Raw genomic sequence first — 12,048 nt, 5'->3', positions numbered from 1 at the left:
CCAAGTCTATATATCTCCAAGGTGAAGAAGTGAAAGTTGATCAGTTTTGTCTGACCCTCTGTGACCCCACGAACTGTAGCCTACCAGGCTCCTCTGTCCATGGGATTCTCCAGGCAAGAATACTGGAATAGGTTGCCACTTCCTTCTGCAGGGGATCTTCCCAACCCAGGGATCAAACCCAGGTCTCCTGCATTACAGGCAGATTCTTTACCATCTGAGCCCCCAGGGAAGCCCCTCTGCATATGTATAAATACTCTCAAAAAAGCAGAAAACAGAATGAAAAACTGGAAACATGAAGTTACTTAAGAAAAGTTAGCAAAGATCCTACGAAAGTTAAAAATGAGTATAACTAACCTCTGACAATTATTTCTGTTGAAATTTATATATTTCCCCCAAATTAGAGCCTTCGACTGCATTAACAAGGAGATGCAAAGGATCCTGGACAGAAGTAGTGTCTGACTCTTCTTGAGATCAGTTATAAGCCAACTTGCATCAAATCTTTTGAAAAATTACTGATCCTTTGTTTTAAATAAAGTTGGGGAGGGAATTCCCTGGCAGTGCAGGGGTTAAGACTCTGTGCTTCCAAAAAATAAAAATAAAGCTGGGAACTAGCTACCTATACTTCTGCAGAAACACCAGAATCCAGAAGCACATAATAGGAACACAGAGTCATCTATCTCACTTATCTTTAATTATGGTAATAATAACAATGGAGCAGTTATTTCTCACAATTATAATGAATACTAAACTTAATACCCTTTGACCAAGTATTTCAATTCTTCTGGAAATCTGCCCTAGGAAAGAAAAATCCCTGTGCACATTCAATATACCAGTGGTCATGACAATGAAAAAAAAAATGACAGGAATATTAAAAACCTAATGGAAAACTCTTATTTTCAAAGATAATGTGGTAACAGAAGAAATGTTTATCATAATGGTAAGTAAAAGAAGTAGGGTATGGGGAGCTCCCTGGTGGAATAGGGGTTAGGATTCCAGACTTTCACTGCCTGTGGCCCAGGTTCAATCCCTGTTTGAGGAACTGAGATCTTGCAAGCCACACAGCATGGCCAAAAAAAAAACAAAAACCAGTAAGCTATGTTCCGTATATACAGTATGATTGAAAACACACACACAAATTAACGTCTTTAAAAAAAAAACAGTGGAAATACATCAAAATGGTCATAGCTGTTTTTATCAGTTTTATTTTTTATAATCTCTACACTGAAGTACATCATATGGTTTAATAATCAAAGGGAAAATAAATAATTTTTTAGTCCAGGGGAAATGCGATATAACATCTCACCCTTGAAACTAATGGTATAAAAAAACTCGAATGTTCCTAATTTTGATGAGACTAGAGAGGTTGATGAGATGGGTTTGATTTTTGTTTTCACTGTCAACCTGCAGGGCTAGATGGACATCAACACTTCTCAGTTCCCCTAGAAGGAAGCCGAGCGTCAACACTGCTTTTCCATTACTTCTCTTAACAGTAATTTTTCACAGCCTTGGAATAAATCCTAAAATTAAACCCTGGGCTACACAAAACTTATTTCTTTCCTTTTCATTTGAACTGGTATCAAAGATCCTGGGTTCCTTGGTTTTCAGCCCTTTGTCAGCCAAGATCTAGTTCTCCACCCTGCCTGGCTCACTGGCTTCAAAAGGTGATTTCAAATGACGGGGCTGGCCCGTGGCTGTGATGACCACAAATCAAAGCCTCCATGACCATCCATAGGCTGAAGCCGTTCCCATTGCCCACAGCGCCCACCACCTCTACTCTCAGATGCCCAACAACTAAAAGATGAAGCTGTCACCCCTCTGATGTCTTCAGCTGATTAACTCCTGGTGCACTGTCCCTCTGTCCAACCACCCTTCTCTCAATTCACGATTTCAAAATTCTCAGAGGTGATCCTTCCCACACCATGGCTTCCTAGTTCCTGGACCTCCTTTCTGCGTCAGCAATGCATTCCCACATCATACCCTCAATCTCACTATTACCAATGACTGCACCTCCATAATCTCAGGGAGCAGCACAAAGACTCCAGTTATCTTCTCTCCTAATTTTCCAGATAACTCTGCTCATCCCAGCTTCAACATCCTTCAACTGAAATGGGACCAAAATGCCACTGATTCTACCAACTTCTCTCCATCCTATGCCTTCATCATGAACTCTTTCCCTTCCTAAGCCAGCTTACATTTCACAATTGTTGAAATCACAGACTTTATACCCATGAACTCATGGATAGAAATGTTGCCACAATGCTGCAAGGCACTCATGCTGCATTCCCACAGTCCGGCAAGTCACCCTCTCCCCTCGATGGCTACTTCCTCCTCCCCACCCTCCATGCTCACCCTCCTGGATGGCACTGCCTTCTTCGTAACTGACAGAAGCCATGAAAAGAAAACTTTTTAAAGCTCCCATCAGGAAACAGAATGTAGTACTTTTATTATTGGATCACTGCAATGGTTTACTAACTTCCAGCCTATCCCCCTATGATCTATTCTTAAAACAGCAGCCAGAGTGACCCTGTTAAAACATGAGTGGGAGGGACCACCCTGGTGGTCCAGTGGTTAAGACTCCAAGCTCTCGCTGCAGTGGGCACAGGCTCAGTCCCTGGGTAGGGAACTAAGATCCCACATGCCACAGGGTGAGGCCAAAAAAAATGTCCGTGAGACCACGTCACTCCTCTGCTCAGATACTTCAAACACTACACAATCTCATCTACAGTTAAAGCCAAAGCCTCAGAATGGCCACACGTGTCTGGTCCTGTCTCTCACCACACACCTCTACCTACTCTGCCTCCTGCTTCCTCCAGCCCAGCCACCCCGAGTCCCCTGGTGTTCCTCAGATGTCTGAGACCACCTCTGGACCTTTCCATTTACTATTCCCTTTGCTTGCTCTATTCTTCCCCTGACGGCCACATGGCTTGCTCCCTAACCTCCTTCAAAAGCTTTACTCAAACATCACCTTCTCAGTGAGGCCTATGCTGAGAACCCTGCCGGGACAGCACAGACAATCTCGTCTTAATACATTCAAACCCAACAGATATTCTAGATATTGTAACCTTTCCTTGGGTACACCCGTGATGGGAACCTCCCCCTTCCTGCTTCCACCTGGTCCAACCCGCAGCCTGTCATCCTGGAGCCTCCCTTTGACATTATCCTCGGAATTCTCTGTGCTTCTCTCCACTGTTTGACTCTACTTCCTGTATCATTCTTTTGTGGTTTATTGGGGGATAATATCTTTCAGAGGCTTCCTTAGAAAAAGAACACGGGAGGTAGTTTTTTGAGACCTTACGTGTATGAAAATGTCTTTGTTAAACCCTATTATTTTGATGTAGAATTCTAGTTTTAAAATCTTTTTTTTGCAGAATTCTGAGGACATGATTGTAATGGCTTCAAGTTTTCAGTATTATTATTACACTGATACCATTAATGGCTTAATTTTTTATACGTGAAATGTATGTGTTCTTTCTGAAAGTTTTTACAATTTTCTCTTTATCTCCATTGTTCTAAAATTTCATGATGATATGTCTCAGTATGGTCTTTTCTTTATTGACTGTACTGGGTACTTGATGGAGTTGCGACGTGATGATAGGTTTAATAATTATTTCCCTGAAGGGAAAAAAGCCATGGTTTGCAGTGCTTGCCAATATCTGTGGTGTAAATTCTTCTGGTGTGGTCAATTTCAAGGCACCAAAGTGGCATCATTGAATGCCGAGCTGTCACGAGATGAGCAGTAGCACATCATTATACGGTGTTTTCACCAAACAGGTGAAATAGTTACAAATAACCTCAAGAGTACAATAGTAAAATAACTGTGAATTAATAATTAGGAAATAATTAATTTTTAATAATGGCTGTGTTTAACAACTTGATTTTAGAAGCTCCTGAAAGTTTAACGGTTTGCTCTCACAAGCCAGAATGAGCCAGCTCCAGCACACCATGATGGGACAGTGCTTGCCAATCTAGAAGTGTGTGTGTGTATGTGTGTGTGCATTCTTCTTTTTCCTTTGGCCATGTCATGTGGCTTGTAGGATCTCAGTTCCCCAACCAAGGACTGAAGCCAGGCCACTAGGTCACCAGGCAACTCCCATGAAAATGTGTATCTATTAATATTAGGAAATGGTTGACATCGTTTCCTCCCTTTCATTTTTTCTATTGCTCCTTCTGGAAGTACCCACATATTGGATCTCCTGGGGAAATGCTCTAAATTTTTTTTTAAATCATTCTCTCCCATTTTCTTACTCTTATCTTTTTTTTCCTACTTTCTCGGAGAGTTTCTAAACTATATCTAACAGAGTTTAGATTTCTAAAGTATCTCACTTAGCATCACTATTCTAGGAATGTTCCTGTTTTTATAGTTTAAATTATTTCAATTAATACCATGTTCATTTTTTATACTGTTTTATCTTGGTCTCTTTCAAAATAAAGGCTTTCTTTAAGTGACTCATAATCTCTGATGTGCATTTTTTCTTAACCATTTATTCTAACCTATAATAGTAACAATAAAAATCCATTTCACTCATTTTTACCAGAAGTTCTTTGAAGACTGTAAAATTGTCCCATTAGAACCATGCCTTCACAAGGAACAAAAACAATTTTGATTTATATGTACATTGTATTTTCAATGCAGCAAAGTATGATAAGATGATTGATAAAATGTTATTAGGACACAATTTTGTGGGGAAGAGGGATAAATTTGAAAATAAGAAGAAATATAAAAGTTCAAACAGTACAGGAAAAACTTACCCTGAGCTTTTTACGTCAAATATGAATACTAAATTACTATGGTATTATAGTACTATAGTACTATGGTATTATAGAGTCCCTTGGCTATATTTAAAAGTCTTAATACCTTAAACTTATACAATGTTATATGCCAATTATATCTTGTAATACTTTTATTTTTAAATGTCGATGTTTAACATGCTGAAAACTGCATCCTCTGCCATTATTTAAATTTAACAGTAAGAAATTTAAAGAGCAACTTAAACATTAATGTGTGAGATCTACAGTTTTCAGAACCATTTGCTGGTAAGAAGCAAAATTTTGAAGATCATGAAGCTAGAATGTTTATTTTCTCTTCCTACAATTTCACTTAATTATGGGTACACTGTGAAATAAATTTTCAGAAAACATAGCCTCCTCTAATTCCTGATGATGTTATTCATTCAACAAATGCCTAATGAGCTCCTCCCACATGGAAGACACTGGCCGAGGTGCTGTGGATATGGCGGTGTATACATAACAGATAAAAACCCCGGCCCTCATGGAGCTTGGGCCTTCTGGTGATCTCTTTGATACTTTAACTGTACCCAGCTTTTGTTACTAGTTGATAATAATCTACTTAATTTAAAAGTTAATTTTAAGAGACAGATTTTCATTTCAAAATGAAAAAAGCAAAACCTGATCCATATTTTGCTTCCAAAAATTCCTTCTATACTGAAGAGAGATGCCAGTCAGGCTGAAAATGTGTGTGAACCAGAAAAAATAAAAGGGCATGTTTACTTGTCTGAAAATCAATATCCACTTATTTTTAACCACGTACTATCCTTCTATAGGAATACGATGCCAGTGAATTAGATATCTGCTTTGCCCATTTCCCCTGCAGCAGTAATGCTTATTCTGATTCATCCACTCACTCTGATCTGATCTGTACTGGAACCTGAAGCAGCTATTTTCTATAATTGGCTAAGGTATGTGGAATGTTGATGAAACACTGACTGACTTAAGTAGTGTTGCAGGCAGGCCCTTGGTCCAAAATAACTAGTCATTTCACAATAATATACTCAGATGATTATGAGAAGCTCTGGTTCTTAGCAGGTGGGTTTCAACTGAGGGTGACTTAGGTGTTCTGAGAAGGGCCTCCAAGGGTCTCTTCTTCAGGTTGGTCAGTTTCCCTAGGGAATTAACTCTAATAATTAGAGTTAATTAATCAGCCATATCTGATAAGAGGAATAGGAGTCTACCCCACCAGTATATCACTTTTCACTTAATTCTTGGTTTAAGCATGATGAGTCTCATCTCTATTCTCAGCCATGTTTCATGAACTTGAAACCAGAGCCTGCATGGTTTGATTTCTCCAGAGAATAAACCTCTAGCCTTTTGCTGAGTTGGGGAAGAGACAGTCATTTGGCAGTTGGAGGCTTAAGGAAAGGAACTAGAGTATCTGACTGTTTCCTTTAAGAACGTCATCTAGGGGACTCCCTGGCAGTCCAGTGGTTAAAGCTCTATGCTTCCACCGCAGGGGACACAGGTTTGATCCCTGGTCAGGGAACTAAGATGCCACAAGCTTCAAAGCACAGCAAAAATAAAAAAGAATGTCATCCAATCCTTCAGAAGTATATAGGACCTCCAGTTTCTTGACTTTTTCCAGAGTTCTCTACTGCAAGACAACTTACTTCTTGATGGGTAAGCTCTGTAGTCTTTTTTGTTCTCTGAGGTATGTCAAGTTAGTTATCACTCATCCATTGGCTCTTCAGCTTCTAAAACTCGGTTGATATCGCCTCCCCATTCTCTTTCCTCTTGTAGGTTTACATCTCTTCATCCTTTATTGTCACTTTAAGTAGGGTTTTGGGATACAGCAGAGATAAATGCATGTGTTCAATGCACATGTTTAACCAAAAGTTATAAAATTATTTCCTTATTCATTCAAAGTTGGTGATGGACAGGGCTGCTGCAGTCCATGGGGTTGCAAAGAGTCAGACACAACTGAGCAACTGAACCGAACTGCACTGATTCATTCAAAAATTATTTTAAGTGCTTGACAGTGCACCACTGCAGATACAGCAATAAACTAAACAAAGACACAGTCTCTCTCTCTTTGCAGGTAACAGACAGTCTAGGAGGAATCGCAGACAACACACAAGTAATCCCTCGGGTGCTAAGAGACAGACATTTAGGATGCCACAGGAGGTTACAACAGGTAGACCGACCCAAGGCCAGGTGGGCAGAAAGAACATGGGAAGATTTCCCGAAGTAAGCAACTACTGGCTCCACACCAACACATTTTCTACAGAAAAATTAAGCTTGTTAAGTCCAGTGGAGCAGCTTACCGGCGCTGGATCTGCCGTGCAAAATTGTTGCTGGAAGCTGAGCAGGGAAATTGGACTTCACTATGCAGGGTAGCGTTGCGGAAGAGATCACAGAAGTTCTCAAAGAGCTCCAAAAGCTCATCTGACGTGTTCTCAAACACGGCGATCACCTCTGTTGTTACCATGTTGTACACCACAAAGAAAGATGCCTGCGGAAGAAGAGGGAGACCCAAGGGACAGCTGAGCATAAGACCTCACCTAGCATATTCATCATTTGGCTGAAAACGCAAACTCCCCAAGTAAAACCAGCAAACAACTCCACTCCGGCACTACAGCAGCGTGATGCCCAGAGGTTCTGGAAGAGGAGGAAGCCTCAGTGGGCTTGAGCCATCAAGGGCCTCAGAGCTGACTGATTTCCCACTGTACCTGTGCTGCTGGAATTACTGAGTTGCTCAGCATATATGTATAAAAGGGCTTTCAATCTTTCATTTCAACCTGTGTGCAAATTTAGTATGTTTCCTTTCAAGTGCTTATTCCCTACTTATGCCCCAACCCACTCTGAGATTAAAAACACTTTTCTAAAATGCCAGATTTAATTTTCCTTCCTGCTGAGAAAGTGATTTGCAATCAGGAGCTGCCTGTTGGCAAATTATTTTCTTTTGTATGTGTATGGCAGAAAGTTCAATTTGGGGGCATTTCCTTTCTCTCTTAATATTTCTAACATGCAGAGAGACATCTTAAGCACACCATGTCCACCTAGGCAAGTTGTAACCAAGCGGGGGACTGGGCTGAACAAATGAAAAAATCAGAGAAGTGTTTTCCATTTCCTTCTTCATAAATGTTCTTTTAGCCAAGAGCGTTTGTAACACATGTTGGACATTCGTAGCAATTCAGATCAGAGGGGGAAACATGAAAAGCATTCAAATGCTATGGGTGGCAGAGTTACTGCTTTCTCTGAATGGGTCCCCAGGTGCCTGGTCCTCTTCTCTGAACCTCCAGTGCTCTGCTCAGCTTAACACTGAAGCGCGAGGTACCCCAAGTTTTTGTCACAGTGAATGTGGCAGTGTGGGGCTACCACCAGGACTCTAGAAGTTTCCAGAATGCTAGGATTAGTATTCCGCCTCCTAGGATTAAACCTGAATCTTCATTACCAATTTTTGGAGACATCTGGCCCACCTGTTTCACCAGTAATTAGTCCTTCCCAGAGCTTATATTACATGACTTTTGCGGTCACCTGGAAATTAAATTTGGCTGTAAATTAAAGAGGCTGGAGGGTAATCTGAGAATAATACCCATAATATTAGCAAGGCTTTGTGTTGAGGTACACTTTTTACTCATTAACCTTATTGGAACCTATCAAATTAAACTGGGGAAGGAGGCTGGAGGACAACGAGGGGAGAGTTTGGGTTTAAAGTTACAAATTCTGTAAGCAAAGCACAGAGCCCTAGCAATGTTGCTGGCTATGACTTACTGTAGCTACCGAACATAAGGAGGTCATGTTTTAGTGAAGGAGAAAAGGATAATCTCGAATGCGGCAGTCACAGACAACATAATCCCTCCAAAACAAAAAGCTAATTATAGCTCAAACCTAAATACAAGATGGACTCATGTCCTTTCTATAAACCTGGACGACCTTTGATCACAGGAGGGCTTCACCAGGACCCATCGTGACTGCGTGAATACAGAATTACACAAACATTTACTAACATTCCCACCAGGGCAGACTGGGAGATACAGGACAGAAGGGTACAGAAGTCAAGGGCTCTACCAACACCCTCTCATGACGCCTGAGATGAACTGGACGCTCACTCACAATGGTGACTGGCTCAATGGTGACTTCATCATTAATAAGAAAGTAAAAAAATTCAGGAAAAAAAAAATCTCTCACAAATGTATTACTCAGATCTCAATGGGCTTCCCTGGTGTCACTGGAAAGAATCTTCTTTCCAATGCAGGATACACAGGTTGGATCACTGGGCCAGGAAGATTCCCTGGAGAAGAAAATAACAACCCACTCCAGTATTCTTGCCTGGGAAATCCCATGGACAAAGGAGCCTGGCAGGCTACAGTCCATAGGGTTGCAAAGAGTGGAACATGACTTAGTGACTAAATAACAACCATTTTAGTCACCTCTGCTCCTTTTTTTTTTTTTTAAGAATACACAAGGTATGATTCAGAAGAAAAATATTAGAAACCATTTTTCCATGGACGGTTGGTAAGGTCTCAGGAGACAATTTTCTGTACAGTTTCTCTTAAGGGCAGAATCAGCTACAAGTCAATGAGAGAAACCAGACTCAGCTGACTGCAGTTTACTGGCTTGCTCTGTTGTACATTTCCATACTCGTATATAAGGAGACAATGTGGAAACAGGAGAATGATGGGGGATGGGGTGTTGGTTCCAAACTGGGAAAGGAATACATAAACGCTGTATATTGCCACCTTGCTCTTATACACAGAGTACAACATATGAAATGCCAGACTGGATGAAGCACAAGTTTGAATCAAGATTGCAGGGAGAAAAATCAATAACCTCAGATACGTAGATGACATCACCCTTAAGGAAGAAAGCAAAGAGGAACTAAAGAGCCTCTTGAAAGTGAAAGAGGACAGTGAAAAAGCTGGCTTAAAACTCAAACTTCAGAAAACGAAGATCATGGCATCTGGTCCCATCACTTCATGGCAAACAGATGGGGAAACAATGGAAACAGTGAGAGACTTTATTTTATTGGGCTCCAAAATCACTGCAAATGGTGACTATAGCCATGAAATTAAAAGATACTTGATCTTTGGAAGAAAAGCTATGACAAACTTAGACAGCATATTAAAAAACAGAGACATGACTTCACCGACAAAGGTCTATCTAGTCAAAGCTATGGTTTTTCCAGTAGTCATGTATGGTTCTGAGAGTTGGACCATAAAGAAAACTGATTACTGAAAAATTGATGCTTTTGAACTGTGGTGTTGGAGAAGGCTCCTGAGAGTCCCTTGGATTGCAAGGAGATCGAACCAGTCAATCCTAAAGGAAATCAGTCCTGAGTATTCAATGAAAGGACTGATGCTGAAGTTTCAATACTCTGGCCACCTGATGTGAAAAATTGACTCATTAGAAAAGACCCTGATGCTGGGAAAGATTGAAGGCAGGAGGAGAAAGCGTTGACAGAGGATGAGACAGTTGGATGGCATCACCGACTTGATGGACATGAGTTTCAGCAAGCTCCAGGAGTTACTGATGGACAGGGAAGCCTGGCGTGCTGCAGTCCATGGGGTTGCAAAGAGTCAGACATGACTGAGTAACTGAATTGAACTGTAAAGAAGTTAGGTCTCTCACTTGGTCAATAATAAAGTAGACAGCTCCTCAAAGGGAAATGTCCACATCGCTCTGAGGTTTGGCATGGTGTTTCAACCCAAACGTCTTCATGGTTTCTGTACTCATAACACAATACCTTATTCCTATTTGTGAAATGCATCTTCCCCATCAACATCTTTCACCCAAACTAAAAACCCCTCAGAACCTGCAGTCCTGGTGATTCACCAGCAGATCAAAAACTTTGGCTTCCTTCCCATCTTATCACTGCTCCACAATCTATGTTCCAGCGTGTGGGCAAGGTCAGAGTAAAGTCATAGAGCTTAATTCTGTTAAATGAACTGTCCCATTGGTTATGATCTAAAGATTTTGTGAGGAAGTATACTGACATCATTTAAGTAAGAAAAAAGACTAGTTACAATCTAAAGATATTGTGAGAAAGTATACTGACATCATTTAAGTAAGAAAAAAGACTAAACTTTTTAGAAGATTTTCTTTTTTTGTATGGTGGGTTCATTCTCATTGCCAGAACTAAAACAGACCAATAAGTACAGTCTTCCACAAAACCAAGGCACTATCCATAGGGAGTCAAATCTTAACCTTAGAGCATCTGGGCTTCCATCTCCAGGGTACTGAAAATGCTCTACAGAAGAATTAGGGTTGGGAACCTCCCTGGTGGTCCAGTGGTTAAGAATCTGCCTTCCAATCCAAGGGACATAGATTTGATCCTTGGTCAGGGAATGAAGATCCCACACGCTGCAGGGCAAGAAAGATGGCCCCGCTTGCTGCAGCAAAGACCCAGTGCAGCCCCCAAAAAAGTAAAATTTAAAAAAATAAATATTAAAAAAAAAAGAAATAGGATAATATTCACAGGGTTGACTATCTATATGTCAATGGCTTGAGATTTTGCTTCCATTTGTCCAAATAAATACACGTGGCTAGAGAAAAGTGGAGCTGTTTTAAGTTCGGCTGAGCCCTAGGGTAGCAAAAATTCAAGATCCACATAAAATGTGTTATTTCTGAGAGGCTGGCCACAGGCAAAGAGAGAAGCCTTCCCAAGGAGACGGGAAGGAGGAAGGGCAGGACGGCAGCTCCTACCTGCGACGGATCTGTGACTCGCAGGGTCACCACGTCCTCACTGGTGTACTTGATAAACAGGTGGTTTTCATCCAGAAGCTGCATCTTCCACATGCGCAGCTGCCGCAGCTGGTCAAAATACTGAAAAAAGCGCCTCTTGGCCATGGCGCTTCCGTCCTGCTCTGCCCGGCGCCATAGGTACACCAGCAGCCGGTGTTTCAGGGAGTTGATGAAGGGGTCCCTGAACGGGTTGGCCATGCCTGTCTGGCTGTCCCGCTGCACCTCGGGGAACATGGCCGACACGGTGAGCAGGTCGTCCTCGTAGCAGAAGCGGCCGATGGTCCTCACGTCGATGAAGGTGCCCTCGGGGGTCACCTGGAAGACGTGGATGGTCTGCTGCTGCACCGACAGGATGGCCAGGATGTTCTTATACAGGTACAGCCCCTGGTTGTGCGACAGGACCACCTTGTCGCACTTGAAGGTGCGCGTGTCACACAGGCGGCCGGTGTGGAGGTCAACGATGTGGAGGGAGTAGTCCTCCAGGGGGGACCGGGGGTTGGGGGTCACAGACTCGCTGTTGCGATACACCTCGTAGAAGGGGGGGTGCGGCTCCCCCGGCCGGGGGGCGGGGGG

General features: G+C 41.9%; 1 protein-coding gene across 1 annotated transcript in view; it reads right to left on the bottom strand.

Annotated features, from left to right (window-relative positions):
• DET1 (de-etiolated homolog 1 (Arabidopsis)) overlaps positions 1-12,048 on the bottom strand; it is a 25,204-nt gene that overhangs the window by 4,829 nt on the left and 8,327 nt on the right. The window contains exons 3-4 of the mRNA XM_010856715.1: positions 11,437-12,022; positions 7,056-7,243 (exon numbers count right to left, since the gene is read on the bottom strand). Of these exons, the coding sequence (XP_010855017.1) occupies positions 7,056-7,243; positions 11,437-12,022 (774 nt within the window). The remainder of the gene's footprint in view (positions 1-7,055; positions 7,244-11,436; positions 12,023-12,048) is intronic.

Source organism: Bison bison, unplaced genomic scaffold (assembly GCF_000754665.1).
Source record: "Bison bison bison isolate TAMUID 2011002044 unplaced genomic scaffold, Bison_UMD1.0 scf7180017854385, whole genome shotgun sequence".
NCBI classification, from domain to species: Eukaryota; Metazoa; Chordata; class Mammalia; order Artiodactyla; family Bovidae; genus Bison; species Bison bison.
The sequence above is the reverse complement of the archived record's forward strand: the minus strand, read 5'-3'. Positions and strand labels throughout refer to the sequence as shown.